The sequence below is a fragment of the Talpa occidentalis genome, unplaced genomic scaffold, assembly GCF_014898055.3.
Source record: "Talpa occidentalis isolate TD23 unplaced genomic scaffold, MPIMG_talOcc4v2.1 talOcc4.16, whole genome shotgun sequence".
Lineage (NCBI taxonomy): Eukaryota > Metazoa > Chordata > Mammalia > Eulipotyphla > Talpidae > Talpa > Talpa occidentalis.
The window spans coordinates 28,005,642-28,028,716 of record NW_023601653.1 but is presented as its reverse complement, the minus strand read 5'-3'; the positions used below and the strand labels follow the sequence as shown (position 1 = coordinate 28,028,716).

Here is a 23,075-nt window from a genome sequence, read left to right as displayed (position 1 = left end):
AATCTCTGCAAAGTAAATGGCAGCTATTTTTATGTACAATGATACATAGTATCATTTTCCTTATGATTAATAATTAGCATTTTCTAAATGCTTCTATGCTCCATTTTCACACACTAAATACCAAGAGTTACTAGCTCAAAGAAATCTAAGAAAAAGTAGATTTTTATATAAAATTCAGAAAAACAAACCACACTTGAATTGCATAATGTGTAAATATCAAGCTAGTAAGAAATTTTGCAAATCAGTGCTGCGAAGTTAATAATGATAGTCCATTTTCATCTGAATTATCAGCGAAATTATCTTTAAAAATACGGATTCTTGGGCCCTCTCTTAGAATTACTAAATCTCCCTTAGGAAGTAGTTGGCAACTTAAGTCTAATTAAATATTTGCTTTAAATGACCTAGCAACTTATAAAGAAATGAAATTACTCCATTAGTCAATACTAGCATCCCAATTAACTTAAAAATGATATAATTAGGCTATGTGTTTATAATGTTAAGAAATTGACAAAAATAAATCCAACTACAAAGCATATGCAAAGCAGAAATTCCAGGAAAAGTACTGAGACAAATACAAAATTGTCAAAAGGAATAGTATCTTTCATCTTAAGAGTGCTTTTGAGCTGCTGTAACAATTTACCATAACCTAACAAGCTTAAAAATACAAATTTATGTCTTATAGTTCTGGTGGCTAGGAGTCCAACATCAAGGAGCTACCAAATTGGGTGCCTGGTGACAGCCCACCTCTGACTCAAACTGTGGTCCCTTCATTCTCCTCACATAGTGAAAGGAATAAGAAATCCACCATAGCCTTTTATAAGTACACAAATCCCATTCAAGAGCACTGTGTCTTCATGACCTAGACTCCCAACTGCAAATATCGTAACACTAGGGATTAAGTTTCAATATATGCATTTTTTAAAAGATTTATTTATGCATACAAGAGCTAGAGTACAGGCCAGAGGTGTGCGGGGGGCGGGGGGGTGGTGAGAAGATTCACCAGAGAGTGAAGAGCAGAAAAAGGCAGATCTACAGAAATGCACTGCTGAGGGGAGCAGCAGTGGGCGAGTCAGGAGAGGTCTGCTGCACCATGTGGGTTGCTCACAGGCCTGCCGGGATCGAACTCATGCTGCAGAGGCTGCGGACAGCTTCATTGGTTGCGTCTTAACCTCTTGTGCCACCAGGGAGGCCCTCCATATATGCATTTTGAGGAAGACAAACATTCAGCTATGGCAGCCTGCAATAAAGCAACTCACTTTACATTCTAAAAATATTTGCCCAAAAAAAATAATTAAACCTAGTGAGAAACAATACTATTTACCGACTTTTCATAAGAGATTATTTTCATAAAAGCTGTACAAAGCAAATTTTCTTAATTAAAATAGTCACCAGAGACTACTACTTCAAGAGGAGAGGGCTGCAGCTAGCACATTTTTATTTTTTTTAAATAGATGGGGATATCCCAATGTTACCTCAATTTAAAAAATATACATAACTGGGGCCTCCCTGGTGGCGCAAATGGTTGGGATGCAACCTATGAAGCTGTCCACAGCCTCCGCAGCAGGAGTTCGATCCCCGGCCAGCCAGGGAGCAACCCACATGGCGCAGCAGACCTCTCCTAACTTACCCGCTGCTCCCCTTAGCAGTGTATTTCAGTCGATCTGCCTGTTCTGTTCCCCACTCTGTCTCTGGTGAATCCTCTCACTCCCCACACCTCTGGCCTGTACCCCAGCACTTGTATGCATAAATAAATAAATCTTAAAAGTACATACATATAGGGCCTCCCTGGTGGCGCAGCGGTTGAGCGCTGGGTTGCGAGGCTGCCCGCGGCCTCTGTGGCGCCGGTTCGATCCCCGGCTGCTCCATGGCCACCGGAGGAGGGTCCCACATGGCGCGCAGACCTCTCCTGCCGCCCGCTGCTCCCCTCAGCAGTGTACTTTGGTCCTTCTGCCTGCTCTGCTCCCTGCTCTGGCTCTGGTGAATTCTCTCACCCTCCCGCGCTTCTGACTGTACCCAGTGCATGTATAAACAAACAAACAAACAAATAAATAAATAAATAAAACATGCCTCTATTAAAAAAAAAAAAAAAAGTACATACATATAACACTAAATAAAACCTAAAAATAAAAATACTGAAACTTTAATCCGTATTTTTTAATCTCTTTTTTCTTTTTCTTTTTTTTTTTTTTTTTTTGGCGTAGAACTGGGGTGTAGGCCAGAGGTGCAGGGGAATGAGAGGATTCACCAGAGACAAAGTTGAGAGCAGAACAGGCAGATTTACTGAAATACACTGCTAAGGGCAGCAGCAAGTGAAAAAGGAGAGGTCTGCTGTGCCATGTGGGTTAGCAATCTGGCCAGGGATCAAACTCAGGCCATAGTGGTGATAGCACTGAGACTTAACCACTAGGCCACAAGGGAGACCCCCAACTTTTTTAAAGTGATTTTTCATATTCAAAAGGATTTAAAGGATTTAAAGGATTTAAAAGGATTTAAAATTAAAATTACAAAACCCTTCATCAATTTAAAAAAAATTATATGATAAACACTCAAATAGGTTTCTTTCTTGTCTTATTTAGCCATCTCTATTTTGTTTTAAAGATTTGTTTATTTATTTATATAAGAACTGGGGTACAGGCCAGAGGCACAGGAGGGTGACACCAGAAACAGAGCGGGGAGCGGAACAGGCAGAACAACAGAAAACACTGCTGAGGGGAGCAGCGGGCACTACAGTAGAGGTCTGCCACGTCATGTGGGTATCTCCCTGGCTGGCCAGGAATTGAACCCGCACTGCAGAGGCTGCAGACAGCATCACAGCACTACGTTCAACCCACTGTACCACCGGGCAGGCCCTTAGCCATATCTAATTTTTGCCCTTCAGGATCATGTCATGCTTTCATATCATTAATTACCTTAAATTACAATTACCAGGTTCTTACACTAAACCTGTATTTACCAGAGCACACTCTAGAGAAAGTGTATTTTTGCTTGGTTTTTTAACCCAAGGCATCAACTTGTTTTGGATTAGAGTTGTTTTCTGGGAAGTCAACATTTTTAAATCTAGCATTAAAAAGGAAGCTCTATACTCTTAAATATCTATTATACCTCAATAAATATGTAAAATAATTTTTAATGAAGTCCTATACTTAATACCAAATTATTCCAGGGTCAGAGTACATACTACTTTTGTAAAGCTTGAAGTTTATACTTCAAAAAAGGATCAGGGGCCTCCCTGGTGGCGCAAGGGGTTGAGCACCACACTATTGGGCGGTCCACATCCTCTGCAGCACGAGTTCGATCCCCAGGAGGCCAGAGAGCAACCCACACAGTGAAGCGGACCTCTGCTGTCTCACCTGCTGCTCCCCTCAGCAGTGTATCTCAGTCAGTCTGCCTGTTCTGTTCCCCACTCTGTCTCTGGTGCATCCTCTCAGCCCCCACGTCTCCGGCCTGTACCCCAGCTCTTGTATGCATAAATAAATCAATCTTTAAAGGAAGAAAAAAATAAAAAGAAAGAAAGATCAGGAACAGAAAACATACTGCAAGCACAGTCAATAAACATCTACTACTACTTAAGTACACTTAAAAAAAAGTTTATAGAGAACTTTTGGTCATCATAGTCATCACTGACAGCTAGACAATCCCACTTCAATTTCTAATATGGAGAGGGGCAGTTCACAAATATTTTCCCCAAGATCAACAATACTTACTCTATATCGGTTCAACTGTGAAGAAGTCTGATATATACCCCAGTATACATGAAAAAAATAGACTAAGGCAATGAAAGACTTAATTTCCTTCCCAAATTGATTTTTTCAATGGAATGATTAGTCATAAGTCTCAAAAATGCATTTTTTTCAAAGAAATGTTAGAAATGCAAAAATTATTTAATTTTTTTCTTAGTCTACAAATACAAAAACTAAAACAGATACTTTTAAATCATAACGATGCCATTAAATTCTAATCTCTAAAATAATTTTCATCAAGTCCAAAAACAACAAAAGATTGTCTAACTAGAAAAGATTTACTTTGGAATAACAGATTATTCCATTTGGTTTAGCTTCCTTCCGTCCTTAAACTCATATCCTCTCACTTCTAACCCACATTAAATAACTATTTAAACTGCCAAATATTTTAAGATCCATAGATAGCTGGCTCAATAAATTCATCTCATTGTATTTCTATTGTATCATAAAAATTCCAAAAGTCAATTAAAATGAAAAGTGTTAAGTACAGGATAACTGATTCCACATTTCATCTCAAGCATGCACAGCAGGGAATTAAAACAACCTCCCCCTTTCATTTATGTTTAAGAACAAGAACTGATATTTTATTATGCCTAATTAATCTATTGCTTATACTACTCTGACATACATCTCCTCTCTCCAGACTTCATTCCATTCCAAGTCTTAGACTCTGGGTTTTATCATTTATGACAGCTTACTACTCCCAGTCTTGCTTCAAGAGTGCTCAAATTTGGGAAGCAATTCTGGAAACAGATTAAACACTTCCATTTCCTAAAATCAAACCGCAGCAAAAGTTAACATCTCATAACAGAGCCTGTACTTTTCTTTCTACAGAGTTAATGGTAATTTATCTCACAACATACAAGAGCTTTAAACTATTCACAGACATCATCTTGTTGATCTTTACATTTCTGTAAGGAAGCAGATATGTGAAAGCATCTGATAACTTGGAAGCTTCCAACCCTTTTTAGATTCCTCAGCAGTTTCTTAAAGAAATTATAATGTAATTTGATATACTACTACCATAAGCAGCCTGTAAGATACAAAATGCATCTTAGGGCCTCCCCAGTGGTGCAGTGGTTGAGCGCTGGGTTGAGAAGCTGCCTGCAGCCTCTGCAGCGCCGGTTCAATCCCCGGCTGCTCCCCGGCCACTGGAGTAGGGTTCCACAAGGCACGCAGACCTCTCCTGCTGCCCGCTGCTCCCCTCAGCAGTGTACTTCAGTCCTTCTGCCTGCTCTGTTCCCAGCTCTGGCTCTGGTGAATTCTCTCACCCTCCCACACTTCTGACTGTACTCAGTGCTTGTATAAATAAATAAATAAATCTTAAAAAAAAAACAACAACAACAAACTGCATCTTAATAATTTAAGAAGGTAATGCAAATGTATTAGCAGAGGGCTTTCCTTTTCCTTGTAGGAGTTAATCATCCTGCCTTATACCTTGCACTAGTGCAATTTTATTATTGTTTCCATTTTAATGTAAACAGTTTTAGCAATACCAACAAAAGGTTTAAAGAACTAATTGACAATATGCCAGCATAGACTAAAAGAAAAACTTGCAGGAAAAGTTACTAAATTACAAAGGTCTTCTTTAAAACTATTTTCAAAGATTATCATGGAGCTGGGTAATTTAAACTCAAAGTTCAGAACTATCATCCTAGATAATGCAGTAAGAAAAGAAAATATATATGATTTGGAAGGAAGAACTAAACCTGCCTTTTGTCATAAATGATACGATAATCATGCAAAAACCGTCCCCTCCAAAAAAAAAAAAAAAAAAAAAAACTGCTGGAACTAGTAAGCAATTACAGCAAGGTTGAAGGTTGTAGAATATAAGGGTAGTGTTTTTCAAATGTATCATTTTCCTATATATTAGCAAAGAATAAGTGGAATTTGAAATTAAAAACACAATACATTTATATTAGTACCTCCTAAATTAAATACTTAAGTATAAACCTAAAAGAATCTGTACAAGAGCTTTATGAGGAAAACTACAAAATGCTGATGAAAGTCATCAAAAAGAACGAAATAAATGGATAGCCTTTGTTCATAGTTAATAAAAGACTCAAGAGTGGCAAGATACTGATTCTTCCAATATGATGTGTAGATTCCATGAAAGTTCAATCAAGTTCTCAGCAATAGCGTGGAAACCAATAAAATGACCCTAAAGTACAAGAAGAGACAAAAGACCCAACACAGTAATGGAGAAGGACAAAGTTGGAGCCCTAATGCCACCGGACCTCAAGACATGCTATAAAGGTCAATAGTAAAGACAATGTGGTAATGCCGAAAGAATAAGCAGAGCAACATAACAGTGCTTAGAACTATAATGATCTGGCAACGTAGGAAAGCAAATACAATGGAACAAATACAGTCTTTTCCCTTGTGCTGCTGCCATGTGCTTTTCCCTTGTGCTGCAACCATGCTTTTCCCTTGTGCTGCAACCATGAGAATGCTCAGGTTTCCGAAGAGGCTCACCTCCAGTGTCCTCTACAGTGGCAAAAAGGTTTGGACATCAGCAGATACAGAAACTGACCAAAGACTGACTGACCATCCAGAAACAAGTGACTAACTATTCATTCTCTGGCTGAATACCAGGACAGTCATATAGGCATAGGTAAGTAAAAAGGTACTACCAATGCTTAAATGACCAAGAAGGTAACCTGGATGAGGAGGCTGAAAAGTCGACCTTACTGCTCAGAAGATAAGACAAAACCAAGAAATAACTGCCACATGTATCACAGCCTGTCCCTGAAAGTGAGGGGAAAGAGATTCTCATGGAACACAACCACAAGCTGAAGGTGCACACATCTCACAAGAAGCTCTCAGCTGACCTGGCGGATGCTAACAGGCCTAAGACCAAGGCAGCATGAAAGGGCCATGAGGAGAGGCTCCATGTCAAGGAGGAAGGGACCCATCAAGATTCCACGGAAGAGAACAAGAAATAAAGCTCTTCCCTCTCTTGTCTGTACATAAATGGCCTCAGCAATTACACTGATTAGTCATTCAATAAAATAAGATATTATCTGCCTATCTGAATTAATTAAAAACAATCTTTTCAACAAATGGTGCTAGAACTGAACACCCACATGAGATATACGTGTGTGTATATTAATCGAGACAGAAACCTTACACCCTTCACAAAATTAATTCCAAATAGATCATAGGCCTAAATGTAAAATATGAAACTGTGCAACTTCTAAAAGATAATACAAGAGAGGGGCCTCCCCGGTGGCGCAGCGGTTGAGCGCTGGGTTGCGAAGCTGCCGGCGACCTCTGCGGCGCAGCGGTTCGATCCCCAGCTGCTCCCCGGCCACCGGAGGAGGGTCCCACATGGCGCGCAGACCTCTCCTGCCGCCCGCTGCTCCCCTCAGCAGTGTACTTCGCTCCTTCTGCCTGCTCTGCTCCCCGCTCTGGCTCTGGTGAATTCTCTCGCCCTCCCGCGCTTCTGACTGTACCCAGTGCATGTATAAACAAAACAAACAAACAAATAAATAAATAAATAAATAAAACCATGCCTCTATAAATAAAAAAAAAAAAAAAAAAGATAATACAAGAGAAAACATAGGTTATTTTTTATTTGGAGATGACTTTTTAGACACAGCACCAAAGACACTATTCATGAAAGAAATAGCTGGTAAATAATACTTCATTGGAATTAAAATATTCTGCTCTCAAAAGTCAACGTCAAGAGAATAAGAAGTTACAAACTGAGAGAAACTGTTTATAAAAGATGTTTTTAATAAAGAATTTATGTCCAAAATATACAAAGAACTTCCTAAAACTCAACAAGCAACCCATTTTGAAATTATTTAAACAGACACCTCACCAAAGAAGACACAGAGATATCAAATATGACTATGAAAGGTCGTTCCATATAACATATAGTGAGGGAAATGCTAACTAAAACAATGAGATACCACCCCACACCTTTTATAATGGTCAAAATAAGGAACACTGACACACCAAATGCTGTCAAGGATGCAGACCAACAGGAACTCATACACCACTGATGGGAACACACAACACTACAGCTAATGTGGAAGAGTTTAGTGGTTTCTTAAGAAACTCAATTGACTCATATCACAGGATTCAGCCATTGTGTTCCTTAATATTTATCTAAAGAAGTTGAAAACTTTTATCTACACAAAAATCTGCATATGGGTGTTTATAAACGCATATTCATAGCTGCCAAAATTTGGAAGCAATCAAGACGTATCTCAGCAATAATCTGTGGTACGATCAGATAGTGGAATGTTATTTAGTACTAAAAAGAAATGAGTTATCAATCTATAAAAAGATATGGAGGAGACTTAAATGCACATGATTAAGTAGAAGCAGCCAATCTGAAAAGACTGCATATTGTAGGATTCCAACTATGTGACATATGGAAAAGGCAAAACTAAGGGGATAACAAAAGATCATTAGTTGTCAGGGGTTAGGGTAAGAGGGTGTAAAGAGGCAGAACCAAGAGGATTTTCAGGACAGTGAAAATACTAATAATGATGAATACATGTGCTCACACTTTTGTCCAACCCACAGAATGTACACCATCAAGAGTGGACCCTAATGTAAACTACAGACTTTAGTTGATAATGATAGATCAGTGTAGGTTCATCAACTATTAACAAATGTACCACTCTGATAGATGTTGGTAACAGGGTAATGGTGGAGGTGATGCATGGGGGTGGGAGTAGAAGAGAGGGTGCAGGAGACATAGAGGAAACCTCTCTATCTTCCACTCAATTTTGCTGTGAACCTAAAACTGCTCCAAAAAAAGAAAGTCTATTTAAAAACAGCAACAAAGCTAAAAAATACTATTATCAAATCTGCCCCTGGAACCAAAATAAAATTAAATGGAGGAAATATTTTACCATTAGAATGCCCATATTATGTGTTACTACTACAAATTTTTTCTTAAAAAAAAAATTCCAGTAACAATGAAAATTTTTTACAGAAAAATCAGAGGATTTCAAAATGTTAAAAAAAAAAAGTCATCCCTTTTCAGTTTCAGTCTGAAAATTCCATTAGGCATCAAAAAAAAATATTAATAGTGAGTTCTCCTGAGACAGCAAATGTTGCAAAGAAAATAATTTACAAAATATCAAGATAACAACAATTAGTATAAGTCACTCATGCCCACACAAATTTTTGGCAGATTTTTCTACCATTTGTAATGTTTCCTTATTCTATGGAATGAATAATATTAAAAACTGTACTTCAAAATAAAAAAAGGCTGTCATCGTTGAAGACTAAATATTGACAAAGTAAGTTAAATCCTTTTTCTCTCATCATATTACCATCTAAAATATTCCACCCATCTCAAAATTGAATCCCTTCTTTAAAAATAATGTGGACAGATTTCAAGGACAAAGGAAAGGTTTTAATCAATATGTTAGAAACAGGGAACTTCTGTTCTGTGCATTGAAGGTGGAAGTCGATTCTCTGAATTCTCATTCACTGCCGTGCAAAAATGAAGCCAGGCAGACAGGAGCATTTAAGCTTTAGTTGTTTATATTCTTCTAATAATTCACTGGGTCAATAAAAAATGAATTTCCCTTTCTAAGAATCTATAGAAAGTTAACAAATTGTATTTCTTCATGAAAACACACATAGATGAGAGATCTAGTAGGAAGCCACATACAAAGCTGTAAGTTTACACTAGAAGGTAATGTGATTAATATTTTAACATAATCATTTTGATTGATGTGATCAAGTAAGAAACAGTGTCTTCTCTGAGCTTTACATGCATCGTATAAAGTTGTATACATTTTATGAAATACCATCATTAATCAAGGTATCTGTTAATGCTGCCCTTCTGAAATTCTATTAGATCTTTGGCATATTCTTCTGAACAAACGTTTATTTGATAAATGTTAGCTCATCACCTACTTCTTGCTGTAACTCCCTGGTGGTAACAAATGCTTGTCATCTGAGAGTAGATATGAGTTTTTTATAATCACCCCCAGGTCACTTGGGATATCTTGGGTGATTAGGTTAAATAATAGAACTATTATGTAAATAATATAACTATTATGTAACTATTAAAAAATGAAATGTTAGAACTTTAAATACATGTTGCTAAAGGAAAAAGGCCAGTCTAAAAAGGCTGCATGCTTTAGGATTCCAACTGTATGAAATTTTGAAAAAGCAAAGCTAAAGGCCTCCCTGGTGGTGCAAGGGTTTAAGCACCCTACTATGAAGCAATCCACAGCCTCTGCAGCACAAGTTCGATCCCTGGCCATCCTGGGAGAAACCACATGGCAAAGCAGACCTTTCCTGTCTCGCCCGCTGCTCCCCTCAGCAGTGTACTTCAATCAGTCTGCCTGTTCTGTTCCCCACTCTGTCTCTGGTGGATCCTCTCACTCCCCGCATCTCTGGCCTGTACCCCAGTTCTTGTACACATAAATAAATAAAATCTTTAAAAAAAATAGCAAAGCTACAGAGAGTAAATAATATTGGTGGTTGCCAGGGTAATGGGGAGGAGGTACACATAGGGCACTTTCAGAGCAGTATAACTATTCCTTATACTATAATGATAGGTGCGTGATGATTCAACAAAAACAAAAACCCTATATAAATAACACAAAGAGTGAACCCTAATGTAAACTATGGACTTAACTGGTTCATCAATTTTGACAAAGTAACAAATACATTAACTATAAGATGTTTATAATAGGAGACCACTGTAGGAAGTGGGGGAATAAATGGGAATTCTCTAGTTTCTGCTCAGTTTCTTTATAAACCTAATTATTATGAACTAATGTGAGTTCAGATGATCCTCACAGCAGAGCTATGAAGGTAAAACTGGATAAAACTACCAACTGTAATATCTGTAACTCTCTCTACTAGGTGTTTGAAAGATGAGCTTTTATAGTATGTACTTTGTTTTTCAATTAACCACCTTTTGCTTATAAGATGTAATTCTGTTAAAAGCTCTAGGAGAAACTGACCAGTCAACAGTAGCAAATACTAGTATATAGTTTAAACAACCAGCAGATTAAAAGAGCTCAGAATGAAGTAAGATTAAAGGATTTCTGTAACAGTTTGGGAAACTGACAAAATATAATTATGTCAATCTTTTCAAACTATTATAGACCATCTACAGAAACTTCCCATACATTGTATCATGAAAATCTCAAAAAGGAGTCTGTGAGGAACACCTCATCCTAAATCTACCATCTATTGGTTAACTACTATTAACCAATCTGTGGATCTCTTTCCAAACCTGAGACTATATCTGACTTCTCTCACATGGAACTTCTACCTCAGAATAAACAGGAAATACTTTAATACCTGAAAGCAAACTTATAGAAAGTCCCTTTGCTCAGGCCAGTGTTAAAAGACGACACTGATTCCATTGCAAAGCTGAGAAAACAGGGAGAAAAAAAATGTATGCATGAATGTAAGGATGTATGTATGTAAGGCTTAGAATAGTGCCAGGCCCAGTAAGTGCACTTGTTATCTGTTTACTAACATGGCTTGTTTATACTGAAAGACAAATAGTCTTTTCCAGCCATAATAAAAATAATAAAATATTCTAAATGTCAGCTAGCTTATACTATGATTTCTGGTTTTATTCTGTCTTTGAAATTATCTTGTGACTCAGATAATAATAAGCTCCCCTACGCACTCCAAGTGCGGACACTGTCAACCAAAACATAAAAATGAGAATGTACTAATGAAATGTATTATGGCATGACATGTCTCTGCAACAGTATGTAAAACCTCCCAACTCATCTCCTTATCTCTGTTCTCTCCACTAATCTATTCAATGCAATACTGCCTAACCTCAGAGCTTGTGAGAATACTGCTCTCGCAAATACCAATATATGCTGGCGACGTCTCCTATTTACAAACATATCAGGTCTAAAATTTTCTATCTAGTTTTTCTGTTCCCCAATTTCACAATTTTGTCCCCCAATTTCACTTACTATTATTATTTCTTACTATAAACCTTCTATTTCCAATCAGATTGCTAACTCTCACCTTTGTACCACTGCCTACTCTGTTCTCTAAGTCTGATATAAAACTCTATTTTTTTTTAAATAATAAATTTTATTTTTATATTCCCCATACAATTGCAACCCCCCCATTCATTTCTTATCAGTCCTTCAAGGTCAGCTTGAATCTTACACTCCCCTCCATATAATTGCATCTCATTTCTCAGTATTAACAGTATGGCATAATGCTTAACATTATACAGTTTTTAATGTTTCAAAATATTATATTATTCCTCCAAATTATCTTTAAAATTATGCAAGAACCCATGAATTAAGAGTTTATTTAGGGTCTCCCCTGGTGGTGCAGCAGTTGAGCACTGGGCTGCAAAGCTGCCCACAGCCTCTGCAGGGCCGGTTCGATCCCCGGCCGCCGGTGAGGGTCCCACATGGCACGACAGACCTCTTCTGCCAGGCCCGCTACTCCCCTCAGCAGTGTACTTCGTCAGTCTGCCTGTTCTGTTCCCCGCTCTGGCGCTGGTGAATTCTCTCACCCTCCCGCACTTCTGACTGTACCCAGTGCTTGTATGAATAAATTTTTTTAAAAAAGAGTTTATTTAAATCCTGGCAATGCTGTAACAGTATAGACTAAACATTCAAATGGACATTCCACTGTCCAAAAAGCCTAGCTTTAAAGTTTAACATTTAATATGTACTAATAAAGTAGTAAATGTATGGCAGCTATACCAAAACATTCAAATAATGGAATATTTTTATAGCCATTAAATTCAGAAAATTGATAAAAGGTCATAATGGTATGTGCAGAATGATTAAATTTCTGGATAAATATATTTTATATGTATAGCTAAAAAATTATATACCAAAACAATAAGTGATAGTTTTCATTGGGTAGTGGGAATTATGGTTATCAAACAAAAAAAATATAACATCTCTTTCAAAAGTTTAAAAGGAAATAGTTTTCATGATGTCAACTCTAAGTTATAAAAATAAAACATAAAATGTTATAAAAATGTATAAGATGCATAAAGGTAAAAATACAAGATGTCAAATTGATAACCATAACGTATACAGAGGATTGTACAATCCTATTTCTGTTTTTAAAAATATTCCACAATAAGAAAGCATCATCTTTATAGCATCAAAAATATGCCTTACTCCTAAAATATGGTTTTGAAAAGCACTTGGTTTCCTTTAAATAAATGGCAGAAGGGAGGGAGGGTAGGAACATTTGAGATGCTGAACAAATAACATGTGGGAAGTGATTCAAAGTCAGTGCCCATCTTTATAAAGCACCTATATTCCAAGCCTCTGTATCCCAACAGGAACTGAAAGAAACAAAAAATGTAATAAACATCTGCCTTTATTTCAAAGAAAGGGCAAAGTTCAAATCCAGTAACAATATTAAGCTATAGACTCTTCCATGGCTACATGCAGAACAGAATCTGGCAAGTTACTATCACTAGAACCTCCATCCTACCCTGACCAAAAAGTCATTCCCAAATCTATCTTCAGTACAGATTTTTGTATACCCACTTGGTACAACTTCGTGTAGAGCTAGCTCCTCATTTCTTTTTAACCCATATATATACAACCCATTATATGTATACTATGCTTTTACATTTTTGCATTGTTTACTATTCTTGAATAGATACCTAGCACTGAATTAAAAAAAAAAAAATCTCTTAATGACTACAAATTACGCAAGCAAACTTTCATTCCAAGTTTTCAGTTATTGTATAAACAGGTGTACAGAGGAAGGAAGTGACCAGTCAACAATACTAACAAAGAATAGTAGAATAAAGTCTGCATTCATTAGGAAGATATTCATATTCATCACAATATTCTTCATTCTATATTCCATTATCATTTCACTTTAGCTGTTCTTTCTTCTCCATTTACTCCCTACCATGAATTCTACACATCAAAATTTCCACAGTTAGAACATATTCCTCCTTTTTTCCAACAATGATAACCAACTGTGGGCACTGGCACACAAGCAGATTTGGAGTCAAAGCCAAGTTTTACCAGTATGGCCTTTGGGCAAGTCACAAATTCTTTGAGGCTCAACTTCCTCATCTTGTAAAATGAGGACTATAAACAAATCTACCTTGTGATTTAATGTGAAGATTAGAAATAAATGCCTGCAAAGTTCCTAGCAAAGTGCTTAGCATTCACTTGACATACAATATAATGCTATTATTTCCTGGCTCTGTGCCTTTGCACAAGCTATTCACTCTACCTAAAATGTTATTCTGTCTCCCTTTCTACTTGTGAAATTCTTGTCAAACTCAGGGTTCAAAACCACTTCAACTTGTATAAAGCCCTCCCTGACACCCTTACGTAATTAATGGCTCCCTTTTCTGAGCCAGTTCAGTACTTTGTTCTTTTCCCCATCAGTTCTTATTATACCAGATTGTAATCATTTAACTGCTATGAGCGGAATTTTGTCTCTCCCCAGAATTCCTATGTTGAGATCCTAACCCCCAAGGTTACGGTAATCAGAAGGTAGGCCTTTAGGAAGTGATCAGGTCATGAGGGCTATGTGCCTGTGAATATCATTAGTGCCCCAATAAAATATACCTTAGTGAGCACTTCATTTCTGCCATCATGTGATGCAGAGTGACCTCAGAAACTGGAGGCCATCAGGCACCATATCTGTTGCTACTTTGGTTTTTGACTTCCCAGCCTCCAAAACTTCTACTATTTATAAGCCACCTAGTTTATGGTATTCTGTCATGGCGACTTTAACTAAGACATTATCTTTTTCCCTACAAGAAGATTAAAAGTTCCTTAAAGCTAATTAGTATTTCAATCTTTGTATTATCTAGCACTGAACCTGGGGTATACATAGCAAGCATTCAACTGTTTCTGAGTTAAAAAAAGAAATCTAACAAAAATGCTGTAGCATCCAAGAGAGATGAAACAAAGGCAACTGCTCCAAGGATACCAAATAAGATGAAAATAGAAAGAAGTTGTTACATATGGTGATTAGAAGATCACAGCAAAACTGGAGAGCTCAATTTCAATAAAATAGTAGGCTCTGAGCAGTGAAGTGGGAGTTAGCAAGTGAAAACAATGCTTTTAAAATTGAGCAATTAAGGAAAGAAAAGTAAATTAAAGGTGAAATGGAATTAAGGGAGCATTTCTTTGTAGCATGATGGATCAAAAAGAGGCTAAGAAAGAAGGAATGAAGATTCCAGATACGGTAAAGCTAGCTATGGAGAAAAGAAAAAACAAAACAGTTAAACACTAAGTTACATGTAAGAGATTAAGGCTGAAATACAACTTAAGTTTTAAGATAAAAGTAACCTTCTATCTTAAAAAAAAGTTAACTTGTTTTTATAATGGATCAGATGAACTCCAACGACCATTCCATCTCACAACATCCACTCATGTAATTTTCGAATACCAATGAAATACCCCTCGAATACACTCCTTTCCTTTCCTTTCCACACGGTATTAGTATACAGTAATCATATAAATGAGCATTCTCACTTCTAGTCACTGTCTACTTTCTAGCCCTTTCTCCATCTCATTACTGAATTGGTCTTCCAAGTCACTGTACATATTTTGAGTGGATGTATGTGTGTGTATATATATGTGTGTATATATATATGTGTGTGTGTATAGTGTGTGTATATATATATATATATATATATATATATATATGCATGGGCATATACACATACACTATAACATCTCGTTATAAAATTGGGCTTTTTCCAGTGCAAATTGTATGCTGGGAAATAAGCTGAGCATAATACAAGTTTCAGATTTGCTTATGTGAAATTGCAAAAAATACTAGATAAACAGAGAACACAAAAGACACAAATACACAAAAAGCACATACTTCAAACTTCTGTGGGATACTTCTGTTCACTAAATGTGCTATGAGACACCTGGTACTACACTTTTATTTCAATTTCATATAACCATTCTTCCACCACTTCACAACTCTCAAGGTGCAACCCATTTCACATCACCACTAGAAGCAGACTTGGAGACTTCATTCTGGTCAAGTGTCTTGTTTAATATAAATATTTACATGTTTCTTAATCATGTAACATGTAAAACTGTGATCATCTTTATTAGGCTTTTATTTTTTTATGTCACAAGTTTTTAAGAGTAATGTCCCTAAACTCCATTTCTGCATGTTATGCTCTGTGGTTTATTACTGTGTGATCCTTCCTAAATATGAGTTTTTGGAATTTGTATATTGAGTTATAGCTTACACACACTTATCATTACTGTAACTCTGATCACTATTTTTTTTTTTACATAAATCAAAGGTTACACAGAAAGTAAAAACAAACCCTAAAAGCCCTACTCTGGACATCCTTCACGGTTATCTGAAAGCCTTAGTAGTTATAAGATTCTTTGAAGGGCCCAAACAAGAAATAAACAGCTATCTTAAGACAACTTATCTATCTGCCTTTCAGAAATCTACATAATAGGGCAGAGAACCAGTAGGGTCATTTCCCAATGAAGTAATGCTTAAGCATTTTAATCTCAAATAACACAAATATACCCATCCCTAAAGACAGAAATTATAATGGTGATTGCCAGGGGTGGTGGAGGGAAGGATGGAAGTTATTGTTGAATAGGTATAAAGTTGCAGTTTTACAAGAAGAAATGGAGAGTTATGGAGATGGATAGTAGTTACGGCTGCACAACAAATATATTTAGTATATTTATATGTAAAGCTCTAGAACAGTGCCTGACAATAAGTACACCATAAATGTTATCTACTTTAATTATATACTTATTTTTATGGAAAGAGGAATCTCAGTTTAGACATCTCATAACAAAAGCTAGTAATATTAAAATTTCAACTTCATCAATGAGCCCAAACACAGAAGAAGTTAAACTTAGTATCTTATTAAGTTGCCTCAGTGTTTATACCATATTATCTTATGCATGAGTCCAATTTTCCATCTGAGTCACTATTAGTTCCTCTTCTGACTCATCACATAGAAAGGTAGACAGTCTGGAATATAATGGGCATACCAAAAAGCATTTCCTAATCTACCTGGATTTATAAGGTTTACTAAGTGAAACTTGTCCTTGTTCAATAAATACGCTGAATAATTAAGACTTAAATGGTGTCACTTGAAAGCTAAATGTTCCTTCAAACTATGGAGTAGGTATTATAACCCCTTTTTACAGAAAAACAACATATCGCATAAATCAAATCAAAGATCCAGATTTCTTCTGATAGTCAAAATTATTTATATTTTGCTGACAGGAGCAGTGATCAAAATTTTGCCAAGCAAGTTACATACTTAAGGGTCGGTACCAATTTTTGAATCCAAAAATTCTAATTTAACATCTATTGAATTTTATACTTTCACTGTTTCCCCATGCAGATATTTAAGTAATTTAAGATAATCTCTAATAAAAAGCTATAGAAAAATCCAGGGAAATAAAGTTAAATGATGAAGGTAGGCTAATTATTAATAGGACCCCATCCCCTAACACACATACGTCCCAAACACAAAAATGTTTAAATACTGCTTTATCACTCAATCATTTCTCAATATGGTCTAGAGTCATTTTAACTTTCTAATTCTGCATTTTCTCCTCTGGAAATGGGGATTAAAAAAGTAATAACTGTAACTACCATATGGGACTGCTGTTGAATATTAATTAAAATAGCACATAAAGCACTTTCGTCAAACACTACAAAGATATTAAGTTTCAACATATTAAATTTTATATTTTTTAAAGGATTTATTTATTTATGTATACAAGAGCTGGGGTACAGGCCAGAGATGTGGGGGGGTGGGCTGAGAGGATCCACCAGAGAGAGCAGGGAACAGAACAGACAGACTGACTGAAATACACTGCTGAGGGGAGCAGCAGACGAGACAGTCGAGGTCTGCCTCACCATGTGGGTTTCTCCATGGACGTCCAGGGATCAAATTCATGCTGCAGAGGCTGCAGATTGCTTCATAGTGTGGTGCTTAACCCCTTGTGCCACCAGAGAGGCCCTAAATTTCATATTTAAATGAAAACTTCAGTGTCATTTGATTTGTACCTATTGGAATATTGTATTTCTATGGTAATCATCTTTATTAATCTATTCAAATGGACTCAAAGGCTACTACTTCACTAGCATTCTGAAAACAAGCACCTAGCTATGTAGGAAGCTTTCTCAACTATCCCCGCCTCCTTGAGGTGGGCACCCTGTATTCAATGGGCTACATTTAACCTTGCTTTTCAAATTTCCTTGTATTACTTGAAGGAGCACCTTGTTGGCAAGACCTATGTCTACTAATTTCTGTATCCCCAACTGCAGCCCAACAGTTCTTAATCCTGACTCACATAGGACTCACATGAGGAGCTTATCAAAATATTAAATCATAAGGGAGTCAGGGACAGAGGGAAAGTAATCAGCTTGGGGGAGCACTTTTTAAAGATCCTCATACCATATAAATGTGCTACCGCAGTTAAGAACTTACTGCACGCCGGTATTTCGCGTATGTATAAAAATATGGGCAAACACATGTGTAAATATATAGGTTCATAAACACGTCTCAGCTCAAAACCCTCATCTGGAATAGCTTCTCTAAGCACAACATCTCTTCTCTTTAAACACATAGTATTTCTAATAAACAATTAGTTAAATTCTGAGTTATGACAGTTTTTAAGATGTTAACTCAGTTTTTAAGGTTTTTATCCCCCTTCTGATCCTTCTTCCTACATCAGTCTTTACTCCTTGAGACTATACACTGCATTGTTCGTCTTACTTCCTCCACAGTGCTCTTGATGTTATGAACAAGGATAATAAGCATCTGACTGATCTAATAAAGTACCCCAAAATTACTGGCAAGAAACGTAACACATCCAAATTTTCCAATTTTGGTTATTACTTCCCCCCAAAAAAAACAGAAAATATAAAAATTTAGAATGATTTTTCATCTCTAAGTATGTGCAAACAACTAAAGTTTATGTCACCAAAGAGCATCTGTGTATTTGTACTTTTTATTACAGTCATCACGAGCCCATCCACCAGTTGCAATTTTTGACCTGCTTCCTTGCCAACACCACCTTGCTTTTGATGTCTTTAGTTGCTATCAGGTACTTTTTTTATAACAATTTTACAATACTGTGTAATTACTAAAATAAGATAATGTCTGAAAATAAGAGAGTCTCACACATTACATATAATACAATTGGAATACTGACAGATTATTTTCTGCTTTCACAATATTTTCATATCTAAGTTTTGTAAAAATTATGACTTTTTAAGAGTGCTAAATTGTATTACACAAATTTCACAACTAACATTCTCAATACTGAAATAAGACAAAATGAGATACAATTCTAAAAAAACAGCAAAGAGATCACTTTTTAAGTTTTCTGTCATGTATTTTACTACTATTAAAATCACCTGAAAAACTTAGGTTATATTTTAAAAGCTGAATATATAGGAGAGCAGGCTCTCGAAAGTATGCCAGACTAATTAGATACTGTGGTAAAACACTTGGGTTCTACAGCATGAAACAGTCATAGTTACTAAAAGAAAGCTGTCCTCAGTTCCCTACTCAATAAAAAGGTTCAAATTCCACAGACAAAAAATGGTACCCTGGGTTGTTTGTTTTTAAGGAAGATTAAATTTAGGAGTTGCCAACACCCAAGTGAAAAACATTCCTGAGTATTAGACTCAATTGTAGTGGGGAGTCATCTACATTCTCAGCACTGTTTCCTTACCCAAAGCAGGAGTATTAACAAAGGATGTTTCTTAGGATCTCACAAGCTACACCATACTTACTTCACCCAGTAAACATTACCCTTGTTAAAAAGCAAAACACTGTACTTGAGAAGTAACAATTTCTAGCAGAAACAGACAGACAATAATGAAGTTCAACATCTGCCAAGAAGTTTCCCAAAATAAGACCCCTGTCAAATGAACAATGAGTAAAAGTTTGAAAATAACAAATTATTTTATTTGGACCATTAGTTACTTTTAAAAATAAATGGAGGAATGCAGTTTTTCCAAAGTCTTGTCTGTAGTTTCCCCTTAATCTTCATATTTTAACTTAAAAAAAAAAAAAACCCTAGAAATTTGATTACTGCCCTTATGAATTCCTTTTAAAGCAATTTAATGAATAACAGATCTTTTGTGCAAGTAGCAAACCACAGAGGACAGTTTTGCTGGCTGATAAAAATCTCTCTGAAATACTCAGAAAAAAATACCAAAGACAAACTCTGATTTTTCAGGTATGGAAATCACACTGACTTCAACTTTGAGGTATGTTTGGTATACACCCTAACTCACTGCAATGCTTTTACTTAGCCCACAACTGAAGTTAATAAATTTTTATTAATTACTTACTAAGTACCAAACTTGAGTAAATTAGAAGGCCAGAAGTTAAAAAAAAATAAATAAAAAGTAAAAGCTAAAAAGTCAGCGATTAAAGATGCAACTACTTTGGGTGAAACAAGGTTGTTGAATCACTTCCCAAAGCTGGCAAGCTACTATTACAGTAACCAAAACTTGTTTAGGATTGTTTGTTTAGTTGAGGGTGAAGAGAGGTGGGGTTATATATCAACTAAAAATTTTTCTCCGGTCACTCTGATGGGAAGATGCTGCTGCCTGCAGAAATGTTTTGAGACTGTTCAAAATTACCAAAAAAGAAAGAAACCCAACCTACCACAAATGTTTTCCAGAATATTCAAGAGCCAAATCTCAGCAAAAAAAGGCTTGTGGGCTGCTACAGCATTCTTATTGTCCTTAGTATCACTCAGTGAGAGAGAGAGAGAGAGACACAGAGAGAGAGTGAGTGAGTGAGTGTGTGTGTGTGTGTGTGTTGGGGGTGCTCTATTTCAAAAAGCTGGGTTATATACAGATGAAAATATGAAACATATACATATAGGGCATATACTCTTTTGGATATACTCAGGTTCACTGGAAGATAAAGCTGTCTTGGGGAGTGCCAAGGACACGTTTTCTTTACAGGTGTTATTAAACACTGTTAAGAGAGGAGATAAACAATCTGATAACTTGAGATGCACACGTGGGAAAGTAAACAGAAGGCGTCGTTATCGCCATTAATCAATTTCTCTAACTGATCAAGCCACAAACAAGGCCAGGTGGGCAAGATGTCTTTCCCCCACGGCAAGAAAGGATCCTGGGCCTGAGACTTTAGCCAGGAAGCCTGAAAAGCACGTGTCCTCCTTTGGATTTGGGGAACTTCCCAGAAGCATTTGTTCCGAGGAAAACGCATCACCCTCCGCCTGCCTAACTCCATGAAGAGTAGTACGAGCTGGAAACCGGGGTATGGGGCGGGGGAGTCCCTGGACCCCGGAGATCCTGGGAGCTCCCAGGAAAAGAGACACTGGGCTGGGGGCAGCCCAGCCAGGTGGGCCCCGCCCGGCTCACCTCGGCCGCGGGGATGTTGACCACGCCGGTGGAGCGCCTCTTCTCCCGCAGCTTCCTCTTCTCGATCTGCCCCTTCCCCTTCCTGGCGCTGGGGCCTGAGCTCTTGCCCTTCTCCGGGGCGCCGTCCGGCTCCTCCTCGTCACCCCGGGCCGGCTGCGTCCCCGACGAGGAGGACGAGGAGGCGGCGCCCGCGCCGGCGGCGGGTTCGTCCTCCGTCCGCCGCGGGCCGGGGGCGCCCCGGGTCGGCGCCGCGGAGCCCCCGACGCAGTTCACGCCCCCGGGGCCGGGGGCGGCAGGTGCGGCCGCGCCGGGGAGGTTGTTGTTAAGCTCGCCCGGGGCGCCCGAGGTGGGCAGCGCCCCCGCCGGGGGCTTCCCGGCCGCGTCGCCGCTGCCCCCGCCGGGAGCGAGCGGCCCCGGGGGGTTCTGCTTGGCGCGCATCTTCTCCCGCTTGGCCTTCCACTCCTCCAGGAAGTCTGTGGTGCTGCCGCCGCCGGCCCGGTAGCCACCGGTCGCCATATTCCCAGCGGGGCTGGCCGGCCCTCACCTCAGGCCGCCCGCCCGGGCGCCGGCCGCCTCTTCCCGCCCGCCGCCGGGAGGGCGCGTGGGAACGACCCCCCAGGGGCGCGCCGGTCTGCGGGGAAACACAAAAGGGGGCGGGAAGGGGAAAACGTCAGGTCGCCGCGCTGCCCTGGGGCTCGCCCCGCCGCGGCCCCTCGGAAGCCCCCGCTCCCCTCCCGAGGCGCGTCCGCCCGTCCCCGCCGGCGAGCGGCCGCCGAGTCCCACCCCGCGGGGTTGCTCGACGCACCTACACGGCGGGCCCGGGCCGCCCCTCGGGGGAGGAGAGACGGACAGTCCCACCCCCGACCCGCTCGCCCCGGCCCCGGCGGGGTCCGCGCCCGCGGCGCTCGGGGGACCCCGGCCGGACCCCGCCACCTGTCGGCCCGTCGCATCTCCCCCCGCCCCCCGCGCCCCGGCCACCTCCGGCCCGGGGGTCCCCGCCACCCACCCCGGGGGTCCGAGCGAGCGCGGCGCGGAGCCCCCGAGAGGGTCCGCGGAAGAGGCGAACGCGGACGGACGCCCGCCGTCCCGGGAGCCGCGAGGGGCGGGCGCGCGCGGGGGTGCGGGCGGCCCTTACCTGGGACGGGCCGGGGAGGACGCGAGCGCGCGGCCAGGTGAGCCCGAGCGGCCGCGCAGAACCAACCGCTGCACGCTCGCGGGCCGGGCCGGGGCTCTCCCGGGCCAGGAGGGAAGGAAAGAGGGAGGGAGCGAGCGAGGGGCGGGAGGGCAGCCGAGCGGCGCCGAAGCGCGGGCGGAAAGGGCCGAGACGGCGCTCGAGGGGCGCGGCGCGCGGGGTGGGGGGGTCGTGCCCGCCGACGCCCCGCCCCCGGCGCTCAGGTGCGCGGCGCCGCGTCCAGCCCGTCGCTGCGGCCCGCCCCGCGCCCGCCCGTCCGACTGCGCATTCCTGGGCGCTCAGCCTCCGGCGTCGGGTCGGAGTCGCGGCGCCTCCGCCTCCCGGGCGAGATCGGCCCTCGGCGCCCCTCACCCCGCTCGCCGCTGCGCCTCGCCCCGCGCCCCCCGCTCTTCCTTTTCAGTGCAGGAGCAATTCCTCGGGAGAAAGTCTTCAGGGCTGCCACAGTGGGGAAAAGTGCAATCAGCTTGGGATGATTCAGGGCCTGCGCAGCCAGGAGGAGAGAACACTTGCGAGTCCCTCTCTCCTTATCGCCGCCCCTTGGCATCTGGGGGCCGGGCGGGAGAACGGAAAGATTTGCACCCTGCACCCACCCTCCAGGAAAAGTCTGTGATCTCCTGGTGAAAGGTTGGACGGAGAGGAGGGGCTTAAGTTGTCGGCGAATTATCAAAGTTTTACTAAGATTTTAGGCTTTCAGGGGAGAAAATTAAACTCTCACTTCGATCATGTATTGGCGGCTCCAGTATTCCAGTATTTGGAATTTGCCTCTTAGTCAAATCTCTCCTTCGCTTTATAGATAGCAA

The 23,075-nt window shown here is 40.0% G+C and overlaps 1 protein-coding gene across 1 annotated transcript in view; it reads right to left on the bottom strand.

Annotated features, from left to right (window-relative positions):
* The window catches only part of PAWR (pro-apoptotic WT1 regulator), an 84,714-nt gene extending 63,076 nt beyond the window's left edge, over nt 1-21,638 (bottom strand). The window contains exon 1 of the mRNA XM_037513936.2: nt 21,084-21,638. Within this exon, the coding sequence (XP_037369833.1) occupies nt 21,084-21,599 (516 nt within the window). The 5' untranslated portion in view covers nt 21,600-21,638. The remainder of the gene's footprint in view (nt 1-21,083) is intronic.
* Nucleotides 21,639-23,075: the final 1,437 nt, after the last annotated feature.